This window comes from Sceloporus occidentalis, unplaced genomic scaffold, assembly GCF_023333645.1.
Source record: "Sceloporus occidentalis isolate IW3139 unplaced genomic scaffold, rSceOcc1.0.p SCAF_74, whole genome shotgun sequence".
Classification (NCBI taxonomy): Eukaryota; Metazoa; Chordata; class Lepidosauria; order Squamata; family Phrynosomatidae; genus Sceloporus; species Sceloporus occidentalis.
The window spans coordinates 2,097,598-2,120,740 of NW_028317054.1; the positions used below are offsets into that span (position 1 = coordinate 2,097,598).

Consider the following 23,143-nt stretch of genomic DNA (forward strand, 5'->3'; position numbering starts at 1 on the left):
AAGTGGCAACAGTCTCTCCAATGAGACCACCCTTGTCCACATCATCCCATTAATGTATATAATTCTCCATCATTTACAGTGAACTCTATGACAACATTTATCAAAGTGATCTCACACATTATGCTAGAACCCCTAGAACGTCCATACAATGTGATTGTGAATACTTTGTGCATTAAAATTAATGAAAAATCCAATCTGCGATGCTTTAATCACATAAAACTAGTACACCGAGAATCTGCCCCGCCATCAAAGACATAGAATGTGACAGCAGATAAGAACCATTTGGCCTTCAAGTCCTCCTGTTTTGTGCTTAATCAGTCCTTTGTCATGTCTTAGATTCAGGATAGCCATATGCTACTCGCTGTGTTAACCTCTACCACCTCTGGCTAGATTCTGTTCCCGTAATCCACTACCCTCTGAGCAACGTAATTCACCATTAACATTTTACATACGGGCTAAAACTAGCTGATGAACATATCTTATAACGACAAATGAGTAAAGCGGGGGGTGCCATGTTCCAGCATTTAGATTTAGATCGTGAGCTCTAGCAATCTACTTTCTGTTTTTCTCCATTGATGTCTATTGTTTGATGTATTTACACATTAACTAAAAAATACCTATTTTTTTCACTACTGATTAATATCGGGGAGCAGTTCACGGGTAGAAAGGAGTCGAGCTACGTGGCTGCTTGTTTCTCCTAGCACTTGATATATAATTACATACTTGATTCTCTATAAGGAGCTTACATTGGGAGTTGAGAAAAGAAAGCTGATTACTATGTGAATATGTCTATGCAACCCCGCGGTGGCACTGCCAATACATAGTCCAGCAAATCAATTGCGACTACAGTTAAGCCCACAACAATGGAGCTTCGTTTTCATTGTATTGCAATTAAGTTGTTCACAGGACAAGAGAGCCGGGGAGGGGGTTCTGAGCAGCGAAGTGAAGGGGAAGACTCCATCACCCATAGATTAGCGCAACAGGCCCACACTCCAAAGATTGTCTGCTAGTCACATGCTAGATTCGGTTGCCAGGCAACCGTAAAGCCCAAGGAAAAAAGTTCTTTCTAAACTGTAGCTAAGAAAGGCTTTGTGATACAAGGAGACCTAACATCTGTTCGGGGGCAACAGGCTGGTAGCTTTTTAACTAGGAAGGGGAGGGGATAAATCTTAACTGAACCAAGGTATCATCCTGTCGGCAGTTCGAAAACATTCGTTATTTACCTTGAAACTTGAAATTGAGGGGGGAAAAAGGCATTCATGATTATTATTAATTATTATTATTAGTGGTTTTTTATATGGCGCCAAGAAGTTCCGCGGCGCATTCAAGGGTCTGACATAACGAGAGCTGATAGACTAAGACAAACGGATACATTAGGTAAAGAGGGCCCTGCTGGCAAGCCTAAGCTGCTGCAGAAACTCTTGGTGAATTGTTCTTCTCCTGCTCAAAGAGACAAAGCTGCCCGTGGCATTAGAGCATCGCCACGTACAGTGAATCATTTGTCTCGTATAGCTTAACAAGTTACAGAAATATTATTGACTCAGTAAATTAATGCTTTTACGTAAGCAACTGATTCCTGGATGTTGCCCATAACATGCGCACACAGGACCATTTGAACAATTTGGGCTGATAACTTAAAGGAAAACACGAAAGCATCGTTAAGAGACCATTATTTGGGTAGTAATGCTATACAAAGGCAAGCTATGCATTTAAATGTTAATAAGATGTCATCACACTGGATTTAAAGGGATGTAAAAAGTATATGAAACATGATTAGAGATATACATATATGTTTCTTTTAGGTTATTCATTCAATAAACATAATGAATATTATTATTATTATTATTATGAAGCTAATGGTAAACAAACACTTATCGACTCCAAAAATGTCTCATTAGTTCTTAAAAGTATATCTTAAGAAAGCCTACTTTATGTCTAGGGCATGTATAAATTGCATGTAATAAAGATCTGCAGTCATGAAATCATTGAATAAAGTTTTTATTATTTTTTTAAATAATATTATTGTAATGTTTCTCCTCCTATTGCTGATACACAGTAGGCAGCAGTGTTACAATGTATTTGAAGTCTTGGGAGATTGCAGGGAAAGCACAGAAATGGTTAGAAGACTTACCCTGGGAATGTGTGTTCTGTATGCAGAAAGTGAGAATCAGCCCCAGTGTGAGGGCAGAAACAGGTCCCTGCATCCTGGTGAGAGCTCCCATCTCTGTCTCATGGGGAGAATGGACCAGCCTGCTAGCAGAAAGCTGGCCCAAGTCACACCAAAGTGAATTCCTCCTTAAGTAGCCAAGTGGTTGTCTTTTTTTTCTTATCCAGCTAGTTGTGGAAGAAAGGCGTGTTCTGTTGGGCAATAAACTCCCACCCTCCAGACATCACATAAAGCTCTTTAGACCTTGCAACCAGGGAACCAGCATGGCTTAATCACACCGTGCTCAGTCCTCTAGCCTCTAATAATGGACAGGGGCTTAAAAAGAAACTCAGGAGTACCATACAAGGATATAAAAGACCCTATACATACATACATACATACACACCTACATATATATATATATATATATATATATATACTCACACATACATACATATATATATATATATATATATATATACTCATACATACATACATATATATATATATATACTCATACATACATACATATATATATATATACTCATACATACATATATATATATATATATACTCACACATACATACACACAAACATATATATACTCATTCACACACATACATACATATATATACTCATACACACACACATATATATATATATACATCTAAATGTACAATTGTATTACTACATTGTGATACACTTATCTATAGTAGCAAGATGCATCGATCTTTTGCTGTAAGAGTGCTTAGAATGATTTCATTTACAGCATTGTATACTATGTTGCATATAAAAATGTGGCACATTCATGATGTTAACTGATTAAGTGCCATAACCAAACAGCCACATCATGAAATTTTCAACAATGTATCTATAAGCTTTCTGAAGGGGTGTATTATTTAGATAAGGTGTATAAGCTACAGCAATTATTGAAAACCGCATAATGACTGCATATATCCATGATATATAAAACAATTTGGTTATTATGCTTTTTTGGTTTTTTTTAACTACAACTTAAACAGCTCTGAGGACCACTATTGGGATTTCTAAGCATAGTAATAAAAGGTCCTATTAGTATAGCCTTCAATGCCTTTATATATATATATATATATATATATATATATATATATATATATATATATATAGCAATTTGATTTTTTATCCTGTTTGTATAAAAGTTTGGTTGGGGGAGGGGTAGAATAGTTAAGATTTACAACCTACCATGTTTTTTTTTCACAGTCACGCTTATTGTTGTTGATTATTATTAGGTTTTAGGATTTCACTGTTTTTAGCGATCAGAGATGAAAGCACATACGTTTAAATACTTTTAATATTTTACTCTGGTGGTGCTCAACCTCTTTTTCTTCTATACTGCCAGCCACGGCGGTGTTAAATTCATCCCTTTTGTTAGCAAAAAAAGGATCCTGCTTTGAAAAAAGAATTACTACAAATTGATGTTTTAATAAAACAAAAGTCGACCGATAAAACAAACACTGCAAAGACTTGGCAGAGACCCCAGATGCAAATTAGCCCACATATCATTCATGCAGGTTCAGGATGAGTATTGGTACCAATCAGTATCAGGGTCAAGCAACTAGGGGAAATTAAAGCTCTTCATAATGAATATTTAAATGAGAGGGTTCAAACCACATCTCTCTCGCAAACTCTCCTACCAACTCTCCCTTTAGTGAATAAACTCAAATTCGTCTTCCAGCACCTTTGGAATCTCAAAGAGAAAGTGAGAAAGAGAAAAGAGCTCTCCCCTCCTAGAAGTCTAACATGTCAATTATTCTAAAGACTCCTTTCTAGTCTCCTATGTCCCCTGTCACTGCGAGAAGCCTGTGCTTGATAAATTCCTTTCTGCACTGAAGGGCTTTCCCTATTGTTCTATGCTTTGTTTCAGTGTTGCCAACTCGCTGGAATTCTTGTCGTGGCTGCACAGTGAGGATCATTCTAGGCAAACGTCACCAGCTGAGATTCTCTATGGAGCTGAAACTCTCAAGTTGTTTTAATCCCAAAACAAGGCTGAAACTGAAGGGAGAGAGGGGCAGGGGGGGTGAAAAACCTAGACACCCCCTTCCATCTTGTTACTAAGTGCATCTCCTTTTTAATTAGATTATACCACAGTCTAACATTAATTAACTCTGCTTTTATTATTAGCAATTTTATCTTTTATATAGCACCAACAATTTACGCAGCGCTTCTTACCATACATATATTCAAGGGGTCTGACAAAACTAGAACTGACAGACTAAGGTGAACCGATACATTAGGTAAAGAGGGCCCTGCTTACAAGATTACCATCTGTTAGCCTTATATATTCTTACACATCTATCTATCTATCTATCTATCTATCTATCTATACACACATACACACACATATACACTAACATAAGAACAAGCCTCATAAATCAAATTGCTTTTATATCCCAGTAAAATAAGTGTTATATAATGTGTCCGCAGCTTAGATTTGTTAGAAGGAACTGTACAGAATTATGATAATTTTTGATACACAATTGTGATGTCACTAAATTATTGTGCAAATATACAGTATACAGTATATAGCTTTAGATTAACTTTTTTGTTTGCAATGCATTGATGTTTTTTCCAATTAATAATTGTTGACATCATTAAGGTGTGTATTAAACAGGGGAGTTATTTCACTTCCTTCACTTGGGTGATATTCTAGAAAGATCATCCAAAAGTTAATTGCTTAAATAAAACTAAACTATACAATAATATTAACACAAAGAATGTCATGTGTTAGTTAACCAGTGACACAGAGTGCACAAGGCAACTCAAGTGAAGGATTTCTATGTAAACTGTACTTAAACCTCATTTCATAAACTGGCTTCATAACATAAATATAAATATACTTTGTAAGTGGTACAAAGTACCATGTTGGGGATTAAATGAACCTTGTGGCTAAAAAAATCCAGAAACGTATTTTATATTATTCAACTGAATTTAACACCAGCTACCAGATTGCCTTGGTCTTCATGTGAGCCTTAGTTTATATGATTTCTCATGAAAGCTGAAGTTAGAATAGACAATATTTTTATATTATGAAGGAATAGTGTACTTCAATGATTTCTCTTGAAACATTTCTATAGAGGGAACAGGATCTGAAACTAAAATATTGTAAGTTCCCACAGTGTACAAAAAGCACTGTATACCCTTGAAAAATGTTACAAAACATGTTTTAACAAAACCCCCCCAAAAGATTATACAACATTACACGTAAGACAGGAACTTTTACATTAAGATTAGGATGAACGTTCTAATAATGCTTTGCATTTCTTTCAAGATAACAATTATTGGCAGTCAACTCTCCCATAACTACACTGGTCTTGGAAGGTCCTGTTGTCCTTTGAGATCTGTTGGGGTTCAGGTTACTAGGTACCTAGTCCATATGCACATGTCCCAGCAGATAACTAGTCTGTTTCAGTTTTTCTGAAAAATGTATAGCGTTGTAAAAAACCTTTGAGGACTAGTAGTGGTATAGTCTATAAGTGACTGCTGGTTATAGTTCTAGGTGACTTAGGCAGCCACGTAGGGCAACTGGACAGGTGGATGCCAGCAGTTACTCAAGACAATGTCATCAATGTGTGTAAGTAGGCCTAGTGCCTGTCGGGGCATAACAAAAGCATCTGCAATGGGGGGGGCGCACGTAGGATGTATATGATCAGTACATTGGCATTCTAAATTTAAAAAACACATGGAGTGTGCATGTGCGGGGTGCAACAGAGAGGCTTATTGCCTGGGGTGCTACTTGATCAACCTCGAATGACTCCGTGAATTGTGAATTAAGATTAATGGTACATGGCAAAGTGTGGTTTAAACCAACTTCAGCCAGATCTACTAAATGTCCTATCTGTTCCAGACTTGTGAACCGTATATATATTTTATCAAAAAGGTTATTGAGCCTTTAGATATCAGACATGTACAAATGGACCAAAAACGGTTTAGGCAAATTTTTCAGTTTGTTGGCCCATTATTTTCGGCAACAAATTATGTTCCTTGCCCATTTGCTTGGGCATTTTTAGTTCTGGAACAAAATTTGTTGGCCAGTGCCCACAATCACTCTCATTCACTCTGACTCACTCTCTTGTTCTCTCTCTCACACTCTATAAATGTTTCCCTACCTTCTCTGCCCATAACGTGCGCTTCTGCTTCCATTTCTACATCTTCTTTAACAGTGTTCCATTGCTAATGTTGTTCCAGGTTAAATGCTAGTGGCTGCTATACACCCATTTTCATTTGTTTGTGCTCCTGCCTGTCTAAATCTGTTATACATACCAAGACATTATATTACTGCATTGTAGTGAACAAGACAATATAGGGGTCTTGATCCTCCACAGGATACCAATTGAAATTCTTAGGTTTCTATGGTAATCGTGAAGACAAGCAGGAAAAAAAACAAAACACATAATACCGTCTAAATGTCCTTCTATAGGAAGGGCAATCCATGGCTGGGATCCAAATCCCTATAAAAAATATTGATCTTGATCACCCTTGAGAAAGGCACCTAGCTGAAATGTTGAGGCATATCCACCCTCCTTTTTTATGCATATTGGTACATTTTATAAATATTCTGATTTTGTGTGTTATCTTTTGTGTGCACATCCCCTTATCCTATTTTTTACATGTGTATGTGGGCTTAAAACACAAATTTCACTATTTATGTGTAGCTTCAAGTAAACTGAATTGTGCTAAATCCAGATCACATATCCTGTTAAAGTTTTTGAAAGTCATTATGAATCTGTAAAATAAAGAAACCATTCCTCTGTGATCTAGGGGGTCTGGGTAGTGGTGGCGTAACAAAAATATGGGGCCCCCTGCAAGACTCATGATGGAGCCTCCAAGATCTGCCAAGATCTGGGTTTCTTTCCCTGCCAAGCCACCACACTGAGCTGACTCTTTATGGCAATGCTAATGAAGACTATTCCTCCTTTCATTAGTGTCTGGCTGGAGAAGGCATTATGTTGTTTATCCCAGGTAGTATAATGAGTCAGGGTGTTTGTCAAGTAGATTGGGCTAAAATAACAGAGTTTGAACACAAAATGTTAACATGCAGCTTCCTTAAAAACATTTGGAAGCGTATTTTTAATCTGATACTACTAATTATAAAAAGGGGAGTTCACAAACACAGGAAGCAAATGCATGTGATATCAAAAGAGGATGGGGTCGCACTCTTTCATAGTGTTACTGAAATGCCAATTCAAGAATATATATATATATATATATATATATAAACCAATAATAAGTCAACCCTTTCCACGTTATAGCCTGTTTGTTGAAAAGTCTGCTAACAATGCACTGTTAACCCCTTAAAATGGAAATGGTCAATACCATTTCTGAAATTAAATATAAATACTATATTTTGATTAAAAAAGTCCCTTTATTGATATTTAAATTTCTGACAATTCTCCTGTCCTACACGAGTATGTATGCATTAAGAAAAATGCAAATTGTCAGGAGGACCTGGCATCTTCTGGCTTGGGGAGCAGGTAAAGACAAGTGGTTGTGCAGACTCAAGAAGCAGCTGCTATGCCCCCCCCCCCCCAGGACTGACTGGGCCTGGGGCAGCCGCTCCCTTTGCCCCGCGTTAAAGATGGCACAATCAAGCTGTTTGGTGGTAAAGATGGCACCGACGGACTGTTTGAGGGCATAGAGGGCACAGGCATGTTGCTCCAACACCCCAATAGCCAGTTTTGGCCTGGTTCTCTAGTACCATTATATATATATTAACCTAGCTCTTCTGCCAGTTTTAATCTACATCACAACATTGTCCTTCTGTCTAGATGCAGATGTTTTCTAATATAATAGAATATTCCTCAGACCCTGTCTGTACAGTAGTACCCAACTCAGGCAAAGGACAGGCAATAACAGTGTATGCAGACTGCAATAAAAGATATTTGGGTCTGCCTGTGAGAGCTCCAGTTTCTTATGGCATTTATCATTTGTTTAATTAAGCCACGCAGAAGACTGCAACATGACCCTGCTCCGAAAATTCTTCTATATAGAATAGATACTTTGTTACTAAGTATTTCAGGCAATAAAATTAGACACATTTACTGAGTAAGTCTCAAGTTTCTTTTAAATCATTACGACATATGAACACAATAAAGAATAACTACAAATATTCCATATTAATTAATAATTTTTTTTTTATTTACATTAACTTAGGCCAGGAATTGACAAATTTTCTTTGGATCTAAAAAAATTTAGGAGCCACCTTTTTTTCCCTCCCCAATCACGTTTTTATCTCCATATATATTACCCTCTGGTCTGTAGTTTAAGCATGTTTATTGGGGTGATATGACATAAAACACACCTTTCTTCCACCTTTGTACACTACTGCAGTTAACCCCTTCATGACAAAGGGTAATTTATAAAAAAAAAAAAGACTCAAGCTGGTAAACATTATTCCTTTTTTTGTGTTTTAGTGTACCTGTCAAATGTTAAAGTCTTTCAAGGTTTCATATTAAACTATGTTCATGCTAATAAATATTATTACCAAATATAGGGAGTAAAACATTGAAATGTATTTGGCACTCCTCCGATTTTTTCTCAGTTTTTAACATTTTGGGGAAATCTTTTTTCAGGTCTTTATAGAAGCTGTTAGAAGATGTGTCACTTTCCAAAGAACAGCTACTAAAATATTTTTTTTCAAATAAGAACAATGACTAATTTATACTTTTCTTTGCTCATGAAGCACCCACTGCTTTTTGTCAGAAAGCGAATGAAGATAAGACCAGAAGCTAAATCAGACTGAAACCAAAACAAGCGGCTAGCAAGACCTTTCCTCTAATATTTACACGCATGCACAAAAAAAAATGAATGAAAACGGCAGTGTGTTTATCTGGTCTATTTGTAAATGATTGCTATAGCCATTATAGATTGAGGCATGCACCTGTAACATCATATGCTCATGTACACACACATGCTAACACCATACACATACACTATATGCTGACACACTCATGCTAATGCCATATTGTAACATACACAACACAACACACGCTAACACCACACTCTTATACAAATGCACACACTATCAACAACAAACGCTCACACACATGCACTGGCTAACACTATGTATAAATAAAATACACAGACACAGACTGAATCTGGCACTTCAGTACAGCAGACATTATCACTCTGGCACTATACATTTATATACGCTGACTCTGGCAGTAAACATATATATATATATATATATATATATATATATATATATAGACTCTGACACTACAGTACACACACACACTTAGACTTACACCAGCACTATACATATACACACATATACACTGACTCTGACACTACAGCATACACACACACTTAGACTTACACCAGCACTATACATATACACACATATACACTGACTCTGACACTACAGTACACACACACACTTAGACTTACACCAGCACTATACATATACACACATATACATTGACTCTGACACTACAGCATACACACACTTAGACTTACACAAACACTATACTTATACACACATAGCCACTGACATGCCATGTTGCTGCTTTTCATCCCTGCTAAATTTCCCATGGCCAACTTTAAGTGGTGTTATTGGAAAGTGGTAGCGTTTAGGAACAGCAACAACTTGACCACATAAAGTCACAGAACGGGGTCACCGAGTGCTGAGACGCATAGTGCGTTAAAGTCGCCAACGCTCTGCTGATTCCAGAGCTGAAGAGTTTCAAACTTCCACGCCACAGTATCGAGACATAAACTGTAAGGTGGGAGCTTCATGGAATGGGTTTCCATGGCCGATCAGCTGCATCCAAGCTTCAGATCACTGAGTAAAATGCCAAGCATTGGATCAAGTGATGTAACACACGCCGCTGCTGGACTCTGGAGCAGTGGAATTGCGTTTTGTGGAGTGACAAATCCCGCTCCTTTGTTTGGCAGTCTAATGGGCGAGTCTGGGTTTGATGAATGCCAGGAGAACGTTACGTGCCTGTCTGTATTGTGCCAACTATAAAGTTTGTCAGAGGAGGGATGATGGTCTGGGGCTGTTTTTCAGGGGTTGGGCCCCTTACCTCCAGTGAAGGGAAAGTTTAATGCTTCAACATACCAAGACATTTTGGAGAATGCTATGTTTCCAACTTTGTGGGAACAGTTTGGGGAAGGCCCCTTTCTATTCCAGTATGACTGTGCTCAGTGCACAAAGCAGGTCAATAAAGAAATGGCTGGATGAGCTTGGTGTGGAAGAACTTGAACGGCCGCACAGAGCCCTGACCTCAACCCCATCAAACACCTTTGGGATTAACTGGAACGGAGATTGCTGGTCAGACCTTCTCATCCAACATCATTTCCTGACCTCACAAATGCTCTACTGGATGAATGGGCAGGAATTCCCACAGAAACTCTCTTGTGGAAAGCCTTCCCAGAAGAGTGGAAGTTGCAAAGGGGGGACTTCATATTGTCTATGTATTTAGAATTCAATGTCATAAAAGTCCTTGTGGGTGTAATGGTCAGGTGTCCCAATAGCTTTGTCCATATGGCGTATAAGAATCTACACCAGAAAAGCCCTGGGGTTCATTTTTAATCTACAAACCAACACTAAAGACTTTGAACTGTGTAATTTTAAGACACAGTTTCTTTTTTAATTGCACAATGACACATTTATTTCTGCATGACATTGAATAATTTGTTTGGCACTTTATATTAGTATAATAGTATTATAGTATAATAATATTAGTACCATTTCACAAATAATAGCAACTGTCTATTGTACTCACCTTTATTAAATTGACACATTTATTGTGTAAATGTCTACATTTATTGTGTATTAAGTCTACACTGTGCATTCTAGATCCACCTGTTTCATAAAAAGCACAAAAGATACATTGTACATGAGAGGGAGCCAGTTTACAGCAAGAAAAGGCTGGCTAGGAATCATGCAAGTTGTACTTGAAAAACGGCAGGAGAGCCACCTGTTGGCTGCGTTGAGATTTGCCTAAATAAACTAAATCTATTTATCAGAACTACCTATCTATTGCTTGTATGTTTTGTTACAGTGAAATTAAAAGAGACTATAGTACCACCAGCAGAGATTATCATGCGGCAAATTATGACATATTTAGTCACTTTCCTGTCTTAACGATCTTTCCCTTCTCCTGAAACCATCCCTACAAAAGTACACATCTATCATTTGGTTTTGTTTTTTTTAAATTTTTCTTTAATGTCTGAAAACTAGATTAAAACACTCAAGGCTGTGTTTAAAAGTATAGAAAGTAGTATATATAACCATGACAGTATGCCATTAAAGGAACCGCAACAGAATAAAATGGAAGAGTAGGAGGACGCTAGCTTCTGGAAAATGCTTTTTGATCACAGCTCAGCTCTTGAACTTTATCCTATTCACACTTTGATCCTTAAAAGGGACCATTCACATCCCGAACTTACTGAAGTGTGACGAACAAGCACATACACATTGTTAGGCAAGATCTACAAGCTTTAGTAAATTCATCCTTTTAATAAGGCTGCAAGTTGGGGTGTTATATGTCGAACGTGCTTTGCAGTGATCTTAAAACAAATTAGTAGGCGCTTTTTTTTTTTTTAACTTGTGAAAGATGCTAATAACGTTTTGTTTGGCTATTTAAGGGAGATTGTGAAATTGTTTTAAAGGACCAATGAACAAATTCTATATAGATGTAACATATACTCTTTGTAACTGCATGGAATAATGTAGATTGCCTATTGAGACATCCATGGCACAGAGCCATATTCACACCACCACTAAGTATCGAAAACTAACTGCTAGTTGTCAGCCTTCCAGGAAGAGAACGTTTCAGAATTTTGTTGTGTATGGACTCATACTAAATCCACGCACGTCTACTGTCTCCCATACATGCTTTATATATGAAGATTAATATACATCAGAATCCAGTTGTGTTGGCCTCATGGAGAATTTTTTTTTCCTGTGCATCTTTTTTTGCTTTTTCTCTTTATCTAATTACCATTCTCAGGTTCTCGTGTTTGGATTACAATCATTGGACTGGGTGTTGTTGGGTTTTGTGTCAATTCATTGGTATATCAATGTTACATTGCCTGGTCATTTCTTTAGCAGCCAAGGTGGTACAGTCTCCTTTGACATTGGTCGTCTGGTTTCTGTGGTTACGAATTGGCATCTTGTTTAGCCAAAAGCAAGCCTTTATATAAAGATTTGTTTTTCGGTTTCTGGTATCTTGGCAAACGTCCTAGAAGTGGCCACAATGGCTGTCCGTTATATCCACGCTGAATACATTTTAGTATGTATAATAGGGCTGATGAATCTGGTGAATAGTATTCAGGCTTTCATTCTGGCTTTTAAGTTCTTTAAATGCAGACACTTGATTTGTAAATATTGTCAGCCCACTAACAAGTGAAAAACTCTCCTCCATCTTATGAGAATACACACCATGAAAAAGATGATTGGTTATATATTTTTTCCCCTGTGTTATCATTCAGAACAGCTCCACGTTTTGAGCCCCAACCAAAAAAATTTACAAAAAGAGTCCAGATGTATAACCGAAGGACAAAATATTCAGAGCTGTTTTTAAACAGAGATCATGCCACCAGCTACTGGGCTTTCTAACGGCAGGACTAGGTAAGTACGTCTCTGACTCCGGGACCAGACAGGGCATCTGCCCCATTTGCCCAACATTAAAGACAGTCCTGAAAATATTTCTGATTGCAGATTATTTTTAAATAAAAAATACATTTATCTTTATCAGGAATGTGTCACACTTCGTTATACACCCTTCGTTATACACTCAGAAGTACCTTAGACCAAAGGAGGCCCTAGGCAGCTGCATGATCTGCTTATATAGCAGCTATGACCCTGATATTACCGTTCTTCCTACTTGAAAAATAGTATGACAATAATTTTTCAAATACTTTTAGTATTTTTATTTGGTGCTAAACATTTAGATGAGTCCCTCTATGTTTTTATGTTTGATATTTAAAAATGTCCATGCAGAAGTATATTACCTTTCAATAAATCAATAAAAATACAATTTAAACAGGCTCCTAAAAGGGCCATTGATTCATTTGTGAAGTTTTATTTACAATTTTTCAAGTAAGCGTTAGTATTCTCTAGCACTCAACCAAAACAGATCGTCCGATCCCACAAGGATTAATAAGGCTATCTTGATTTTATTCGTATTTATTATAAAACAAATCTAAATAGATTTTCACTATTCTTTGATGGGGTAGCTGGGGTTCACCCAGGGCTGTGAGATGATGAGTATGGCATTGGTCTGAACTTCTCACCTGGAGGTGATCCCAGAATCCCCACTGTTTTCCATTGTAATACTCCATGCACTGGTTTATTGTCAGCCCATATCAATGTATAGACTAAATGAGGCTCTGCCACAGGTGGCCTGTTTGATTTCATTGTTTCTTAGTCACACAAGGGCCAAGTGATCCTCTGAACTTTTGCGTTCCGGGAGTCAGGAAGTTCAATTCTGGGAGCAGATACAAAGGAAAAAGGAGTGTGCAAGCTTCTGTTACCTAGTGACCTTCTAAATATCTGTTTGTAAGGCTATCAAATGTTGGGCATTCATATAAACAAAGAGGATTTAGTGGGTAAAGTAGGATATTTGGGCAGGGGAGGGCTGGCACCTTTTGGCCTGGGGACAAAGAAATCCAAGTGGCCTCCAACACCCGTTAAGTAATCTTACTGCTCTCCAGTCTTCCATAGTGTACCAGCTCAGGTTGAGCCAGTCCTGTTAGAAAAATTTGGTATATGCAAGAATTTACCCTCTGGCCCAGTTCATCTGTATATGCGGGGTAATATCACCACAAATAAGGATTGCAGATAATAAGATGTTAATTGGTCACAGGACAATAATACACATGAATTATAGGACTTACCTTGAGCCCCCCACAGCCACTGGCGTAACAACAGGTGCGACTCCTGCGACTCCTTCTTCCTGTCTCATCTTACCGGTTCAAAATTGTTTAGACAAGGACCTGGACCGCACCAATCCAGGTCAGAAGGGGGCTTTCTAAGCTATTCTGAACCGGCACGGGGAGACAGGAAACCGAGGCTGCTCGCACAATGTGGCATTTGTAAAATGTAAGCGGAGGCAGGAGGGAAGTGGGATGTATGTATATGTGTGTGTATATATATATGTAAGAATGGATGTGTACTTGTCTGTGTGTGTGTAAGAGCATGGAAGTGTACTTTTGTGTGTGTGTGGGCATGGATGCGTACTTGCGTGTGTGAGCATGGATGTGTAAGTGGGGTGAGATGGAGTGTGTGTAATTGTGTGTTTACATATGTAATTCCTATCTAAGTGTCTGCATTTCTTCCTTTCTCATTTGGGTCAGTGGTGTTTGCAAGTTGGCCTTCCCATCTACCAGCTCCATCTACAAATGTTAATTTAAATGTGGGTTTATTGGGAATTCACATGCAAACAAATGCAAAACAGTTGTTTTTAGAACTTCTACCATATTTATTTCTGCAGTGTAGTTGTTATAAAGGTATTATTTTTTTTAAAAAAGACCTGAGATTTGTGGCCTAATTAACAGTTCTAAATGTGTCTCCTCTGTCACCACCACCCTTTTATCTATGGGGACTCATTTCCAAAAACTGTTGTTGTCCTTTTGGTCCTTTGTGACATCTTCTTCCTTCTCTAGCACTGAAAACAAAGCAGTTTTTTTTTAACATGAACCATATTCAAGTATTTTTTCTGATGGTTAAAAATAAGAAACTCTCGGTGTCACAGTAAAATGATGAATTAGCTTTGTTTTGCTCGTATATCATTCTTACAATTTTCACAGCCGTACAGCTGGGTGAGAAGAAGGGTCCTAAGGTTACAGCGCTGTGGCTGGATAATAAATTGAAATCTGTTTTTGTAATCCTGGACTGGATTAAAGTGTCTTCCTTCAGGTAAGTGTATCCTAGCTTTAATTTCCTGACACTACCATATTTACCAGTAACAGGCAAATAATATATTTTTCTTGGCCTCCGTTTGAATCTCATCTGCACTTATTGTGTCTCCCCCATTGTCTATTCTAGTATATTTGTAAAACACCAAGCACAACTGTTGGCACTATGGAAATAAAATCATAGCTATATGCATATATTTTATCCACTGAACCAGACTGAGTGAGGTAAAATGGCCCCTTTATCTTGATAAAAGATAATTAAAAAAAAACTTAAAAACACATACCCTAGGTAGTTTGAATAAATTAAGTAATGCTACAAGTTATATAGATATCAGTTATTTTATAAAGATATTCTACTATGATCAAAAGTATGTGGACACCGAGCCATCACACCCATTTGAGCTTGTTGGACATCCCATTCCAAAACCATAGGCATTAATATGGAGCCCCCCCCCCCTCTTTCCAGCTATAGCAGCCTCCACTCTTCTGTGAAGGCTTTCCAGAAGATTATGGAGCGTGTCTGCGGGAATTTGTGCCCATTCAGCCAAAAGGCAGGTCAGGTGAGGTCAGGCACTGATGTTGGATGAGAAGGTCTGGCTCGCCATAGGCGTTCCAATTCATCCCGAAAGTGTACAATGGGGTTAAGGTCAGGGCTCTGTGCGGGCCACTCGAGCAAGCTTCTTAAAAACTATTACATGTTAAACAGTTTTCTTAATGTTTGCAGACAATAAATCTAAGAATAATAAGAAACATTGCTATGGTACACAAGATTCCAGTAATGCTTGAAATAAGGAATTTGCCCTCATCGTTTTCAAAATAGTGGATTAATATTTACCAAAGTCAGTCTTCCAAAACATGTTTTTCCTTCTGAAATGGCTACATGTCTTTGAGGTTGAGGTTTTCACGCCTCTTCCAGCATCACACAGGTTTATAAATGAAACAGATTCTACGTAACACCGATTCTGCTAAACTATTGATTATTATACCAAAATTTGAAAAAGGCTGTTAAATTATGTTTTCCTGTTACCAGTTACTGAGATATGGTACCGCTGATCACTTTGACCACAGGGAAGTGTCTGAACGTTTCTATATCTTGGGTTTCCATGACAAATTGAGGATTTTTTTATAATGATTTTGGTCACTTTATTGATGAACTTTGGTTAAAAAAACACAAGTATGTATAAACACATTGTTAACTTACATCTCCCAGTTTCAATCACTAGCGTAATAAGGTTAAAGGTCAGTGGCTAATCTCGCAGAACTGCTTGTGTGTCTTATTTCATCAGATTCTTTTTATATATAATTTTTTTTATATTACATATACCATAAGACTTATATTGCAATGCATAGCTCAAAGCCCAGGTGCTTAATTGATCTGTCCCCATGTCCCTGTCCAGCTTGTTGCCAGTTCCTAACACACTTGAGGTCTGTCAGGGAATTAAGGGCCTTTATATACCAGGGGTGGAGCATTGCACTTTGTGGCCCTGTACTACCGTGCGGTTGCGTGATCTGTGTATCTCCTGGTATGACCCTGGCCTTGGACTATGTTCTTTTTTTGTCCTTATACCTCCCCTGATCGTGAGTATCCCGATTTTGACATTTGGTTTGGACTGTGATTATTCTTTGGATTATCCTTTGATACAGTGCAGTTGTTTTATCTGTGTATGACCTTGGCTTGCCTGACCTTGTCTGCCAGTCTCCCCAGACTCTGCTGTCCTCTGCCAGTTTCCTCAGTCCTATCCTCTGCCAGTTTCCTGCTCTGTGTCTGTAGATGGTGCCTAGGAAAAAGCCTAAAGCTGCAGCAGACAGCCATCTGCATCCAGGTGCACTTCACCTTCCTGCCCCACGCAGGGTCCTGATCCCAAATCTGTCTCTGCACAGAGACTCCTCCCAGACCCGGTACACCGACACCAACATTACTTTTCAGGTTTTTTTGATTGATTCAGTATATGCCTGTGTTGGAGATGTATGTTGATTTGTAAAACCCTTGATTTAGGAAAGCAGAAGGTCCACTTACCAACATAAAGTCCAAAACATGTAAATATTTTGCTTTCGATCAATATGAGACTTCATATGTTAAAGGTCTATTAAGGAAGCATAGAAATGATCCAGTGGTGTTTATGAAAGGTTGCTTTGCTTATTCCAAATGCTGGTAGCCATTTTCTATTACTGGTGGTCCAAAATCTTAAAATCACAGGGGTTTATGTTAGAATTGCTCTCCTGAGGCCAGTTACAAGTAAACTGGTATTTGTGGTATGCATTTTAAAACATCTACATTAGAACAGCAGGGTAAATGATGAGACACATTCTGATTTTGTTTACTTCAATAACAATTTTGTTAATTATTTGTTTGATTTCATATGAATAATAACTCTGCTTCATATTCTTTAATACCTCAAAATTGAAGCTCATTATTGTGACACACAAAGTGTCAAATTAAAATGCATGAGCTGTTAGTAAAGGTGATGTAGCATATTTAATTGATTGTTTTTTAAAATATTGCACATCCTTAGATGCTCACATCGTTATTTCAGAAACTCCTGCTGATATATTGTAGGAACTACAGTACTTGGAAACGCAGTGGGTTAAGAATTTTATTTACTTGCATTTGGCCAGTCCAGGCAAATTTCAAAGACAGCAATGTCATCATCTGGTTGAGAAATTTAACCCCCAACATATTTTCTACCACCTTAAAGCTAGTAATGTTCATACTCAGGAATACTGAATACTTCAGAATCACACAGAGGCTCCAGAAACCAGATCGAATTACTGAGCCTTTGGGTAAACATGTTTAATCTACAAAGGGGAGCAACTTTTGGTCATTTTCATTCTCCACCCAGGTTACACCATCTGTCTGCTCCTCACTACCCACACAGGTTATACCCATTCCAGGGCTGGCCAATACACCAGACATTTCAGGCAGCAGCTTGGGGCACCTGAAATGGAGGACATCAGGCACTGGAGTATTCTTTATAGGGGGGCAGTTGTGATGTGATACCAGCCCTTGGGCCATTTTAATAGGGGAAGGGAACCAAAATCCATATGCCCCAGAGCAGGGGAGAGGGTAGCCCTCAGGTATCCCCTTAAGGACAATGGGCGGTCCCTAAACCCATTGAAAAGGGGGTATACTAATGTTATCAACTTCTCTGAACTAGAGGTGAGACTCTCCTGAAATAAGACATTATACTGCAAGCTCTTAGCTTTAGCTGAGGAATCCGGTAGCCAGAGGAGCATAGGTAAACTGATGGGACTCCATTAGGTATTGAATAGAAAGACACTTAACAATGTGTGTCTACCAAGCTAGATTAGTGGTCTAGTGGCAGCTGCTCACCACCGTTTTGGGATGTGAGATACATTTATGAATTTGAGTTTTAGCTGATGTTCAAATAGATAATATGTATTTATTAATTGCCACATAACTATGGGAACAATGTGGGTCAATACTTGTCTACAGTATAATTTCCTGGTTCTAAAAGGACTAAAACAGACAATTTGATCAACATACTGTTCAACAGTTTGATCAACAGACTGTTACCCAAAGTGTTTTCCAGCTACCTAATACTTTGTCAAACTATTCCACAAGCCTTTTATGAAGAATATTGTTTCATTTACCACAGATAATCGATTTGACTACTCAAGGTTAATTTTTTACAATCTTTCTTTTCACCAATATTACAAACGGTAAACCATTTTTGGTAATAAGTCACCAAAATTAGTACATGGATCTGCTGGTTTAAACATAATTTCCTAATGCCGAGCCAGTCTGTTAACAAGACCGAACAATTCAAATTAATTTTTTTGAAAAAAGGTCTTATTCATATATTTTTATGTTTGATTCAATGGTCCTCAGAGCCTTAATTGTCTTCTCAGAGATAGTGTTTTATATTTATTAAACAGACATTTAAATAAAATAAACCCCTATTTTAACAACGCTACGTGAGCATAAAAACATAGTGTACAGACCCACACATATTACACTTACTTCCCTTAAAGTGCCAGGGTGTTCTTGTCATTGTCATTCTGTTTGTGTAGTAAGATAGATATTGGAATACCTGAACTTTAATCTGCATATTTTTGTTATACCATACGTACAGTGCCTATCGATTCCAATCAATGTCTAAAGACTAGTACAGTGTAATAAGAACATAAGAAAAAAAATATTGCATATAACACAGAAAGTGTTACGTGACCATATCAACATAAACCAGCAGTGACACCTAGTGGTCAGTAACACTAACTGCAGTGCCTTACTAAACCTTTTGTATAGTTCTGCGACTGAACATTCCAAATCTGAACAGCAGAGCACTAGAGGAACAAAGGCCCTGCAGCCTCCGAATTGCCATACTGTCAAAGCCTACCAGCCCCGCTTTCTTTATCCCAGAGCACTGACTAAGTCTGAGCGCCGGAAAATGATGTCATTTTCCAGCACTCAGACGTAGACAGTGCATGAGGACCCTGGGGAGAGGTACAGCTGCTGGCTGGTGAACCAGTATGTTTGTGCGTTACTGTGTGTGAATATTGTATTTATAAGTGCGTTACTGTGTGTGTAAATATTTTACTCTGTGTGTGTGTGAGTATATCGCTGTGTGTGTGTTAGTATGTTTCTAAGTATGTTACTGTGTGGGAAATCTCCAGTAAGTAAGACTGCTGCAGATCTAAATACAGACCAAACTGGAGAAGTAAGCAATACTGTTATGCTAATAAAACTATCAAATGAAATTTAAGGGTTTAAGGGTTTTGCAACTAAGACTAGCTTGACCAAAGAAGGCAAATCTTAAATCCCAACCAAAACATGTTAATGTTATTATGGAAAAGGTAGAATGCTGCTTTTGTATCACCCCAACTTCTTCATCATATGGATTGCACAGCACTCCGGGGATAAAAATGGCCTAAGTGCCGTATATCACAAAGCTGCTGATACAAGAGTTGCTGATACAAGATAGGTTGTCTGCCAATTATAAACCACCAACACTCCCAATAAACAAGATAATTACCAGCAAAAGTTGGATCTACACTTTTATGAATAAAGTTCATAATATATTTTGGTACTAGCTGTTGAGTCTACACTGTCTAGAGGAAAGCAAGTCATACCCTTGGGTGCTAATGCAGTTAAGCCTAATGCCCAGCAACGAATGTAAACTCCTGTTGGGCCTTGCGGCCGGGGAACTCTGAGCTGCCAGTTGAAACCCGAGCTCTGAAATGAAGACCAGGTCTTCTCACCTGGCATTCTGTTTGGAGAGGGTAGGGAATTAGACTCCATCTCAATGTTTTGTTGCTCATCAGTCCATGCTTCATGTATTTTAGCACTGGACATGACCACAGGTTTGGATGAGGTCATGCACCTCAAGTGTCTATGAAAAAGTATCAAGTAAGCCAACAATCAGTTTATAAGATACGTTATCCCAGGGAATGTATCTCTTGGTTGACTTTGTCAGGTGTTGTATATCATTTTATACACCATGAATTCTGTTTTACCCGATAAAGCAACTGTTATTCACTTTGCAGGTGTTATCTCATTTCAGACTAATGAAACAAGAAGTAACGTGTTTGTGAATTGTATTTGTCACTTTGTAGATTACAATGTGTAGGAGATCTCTAAGTATTCTCTTTACAGCAATAAAGCATGACACGGCAGGCAATCCTGACCTGAAATTACATTCTTCAGGTGTGCAGTCAGACGCACAGGTTCAAAGGTGAAATCATGTCAGTGACATGGTGTGCGTAAGGAATCCACAGTTAAGTGCGCAGGAAGGTTTATGTCAGAAAACATGTATGTTTTTAACATAAGTTATGGTATCTTTTTATTTATGTGTTTTCCAATGACCTTTCATACATTGAGGATGTGGTTTGGGATGCATTGAGCGAATTGTATCAGGTTAAGAATTTTATAAACTTTTCTGTGTTTGCAAAGCTGCCTTAAGGTCTTCCCTTTCTTTGGTAATTAAGGTGCCACTCGCCCTTCATATATTGAAGGGTTTGATGTTCCTAAGCACCAGGCCTGTCACAACTGGTTGCCACCACACACAATGGCTTGATATATCTTCATACTGTAAGGTCTTTTGGCAAACACTGCACAACCTCTGTTTGGTGGGCAGCAAAGATTTCCACGTTGCCTACCCAGCCAGCCATCCTTTTGTGCAGTGTCTGTTTTATATATGGATTCCAGAAAAAGGGCCACCAGTCAACGAGACATTGGATGGCACATACAAAAAAGTTATATGTCAGCTAGGCCAGTCTCCCTGTAAATGTAGCCTTGCGTGGCCTGTTTTTTTAAGCTCTGTGATGCTTAGGTAAAACTAATTTTGAAATATGTTTTTTTTTTTAATTTATTATGTAGTTCTCAGGCAATATAATGAACCAGCATGAGATATTATTTTGTTGATGGCTTTTGACATACGATATATTCAAGATACAGATAGGATTAAAATAAGCTATAAATACATTGTAACAAGCAGTATTTAACATCTCCCTAGCTACATTCCAGCTATAACTAAGTCAATATATTTTCTCAGCAAACTTATGCTGTCTTAAACCTTTCCTCTTAAAAGATGTTGCATTTTTCATCAGGTCATTTGGAAAAGTGTACATGTGCAAACGGAAACTCCAGGCAGCATGTCCATTATATAAAATACGGTACAAATACCCATCACATAACTCTCATTTGCCCCGAAGACTTTCACTTACTGTAGATTGATCACAACCTAGCAGCTAAAGTAAAAAAAAACAAAAAACGATGACATCACCACACTGCAAATTAGGTTATTTACGCATGATGGGTACTGAACATATCTTTTATGCCTTTTCATGGGTGGTATGACTTTTTGACATTTGTTTAAAAAAACGATGTGAATAATTTATGAAGGCTTATGTACCAGGTGTACACTGTAGTTACAATCTACAGAAGGATTGAAGGTAAGACTTCAGGATTCAAGAAAATTGTACTTATCAATGTCAGATCATTTTCCAAACAAGAATGGAGGCCCTCGGGTAAAGTTTGCTTCTGTTGTCTCCCGTCACCCCGATTATTTATTATCATTACATGCCTAGCATTTGCTAAAGTCATTGTTGGACCAGTGAAACTTAGTTTAACCCTTTTAGTACCAGATGTGGACACCACCAATTGGTTTTATTGGATGATTTATTTTTTTTAAAAAGTAAAATATTACTTTGATTACCGTTGATACTTATTATTCAGGAATCACATTTTCTGTGGAATATTTATGTGAAATCACCATCTATACGCTCTTCACACGCCATTTGCTTCCAAAATTTACAAAATTATATATTTAATTTAAGGGGGACCCTCTAGAATACATATAAGTTGAATTGTCTTTTAATGATTAACACCTGATATTAATTTCATTTGTATGGTCCTGCTGGTGCTTTTACTAGTGCTCCTGATTTAAAGAAGGGCATCAGCTGAAATATCCTTTGTAATTATGTCAAAGGAGCTTAGTGCTGCAATTTGAGGACAAGAACAGTATATCAAGCATATGTTATGGAATAGAACAGCATCTGCAGCCGTCGTTCAAGGCCATATGAACCAGGAATGTCCCACCCCATTGTTTAAAAGACAACTGAAAAAGTGTGGCCTTGCTGGGAAAGAAGGAGTCTAAGCATTTAACATGGGCCAACAAAAATAAAGATATTTCACAGAAATACACACAAATTCTAATTTTTTTGTTGCAATCATAGAGTTCTTCTGAGGAGACGACTGCATTGAAGGCAAAACTAAAATTCAATATGGTGCAAGAAATATTCAGGTGTGGGGATGCTTAGTCTATTATGGTTGGTGACTTGCATAAGATCAGTCACGGCCAATGCAGAAGAGTGCCATCACTGCTGGCTTGTAGTGGAAGAGGAAGAGGAGTCATTTTCCTGGCAGCAGACAATCCTAAACACACATTGAAGCTCTGCCAGGTGTAGCTGAAATCCATGGAAAAGCAAGGAATGCTACTTTATTGCTTTTGCATCACAATTAAACATTGTGATACAAAAAACACCACATGGAAGGGCAACATTGTAGATATAGATTAACTGAAAAAACCACAAGCAAATTCAACACTCAACATATAGATAAAGAAAAATATGTA

The 23,143-nt window shown here is 37.9% G+C and overlaps 1 protein-coding gene across 1 annotated transcript in view; it reads right to left on the reverse strand.

The window, feature by feature from the left end:
- The window catches only part of LOC149285932 (low-density lipoprotein receptor-related protein 2-like), a 100,962-nt gene extending 80,574 nt beyond the window's left edge, over positions 1-20,388 (reverse strand). Inside the window, exon 1 of the mRNA XM_089494658.1 lies at positions 20,271-20,388. Within this exon, the coding sequence (XP_089350784.1) occupies positions 20,271-20,388 (118 nt within the window). The remainder of the gene's footprint in view (positions 1-20,270) is intronic.
- Positions 20,389-23,143: the final 2,755 nt, after the last annotated feature.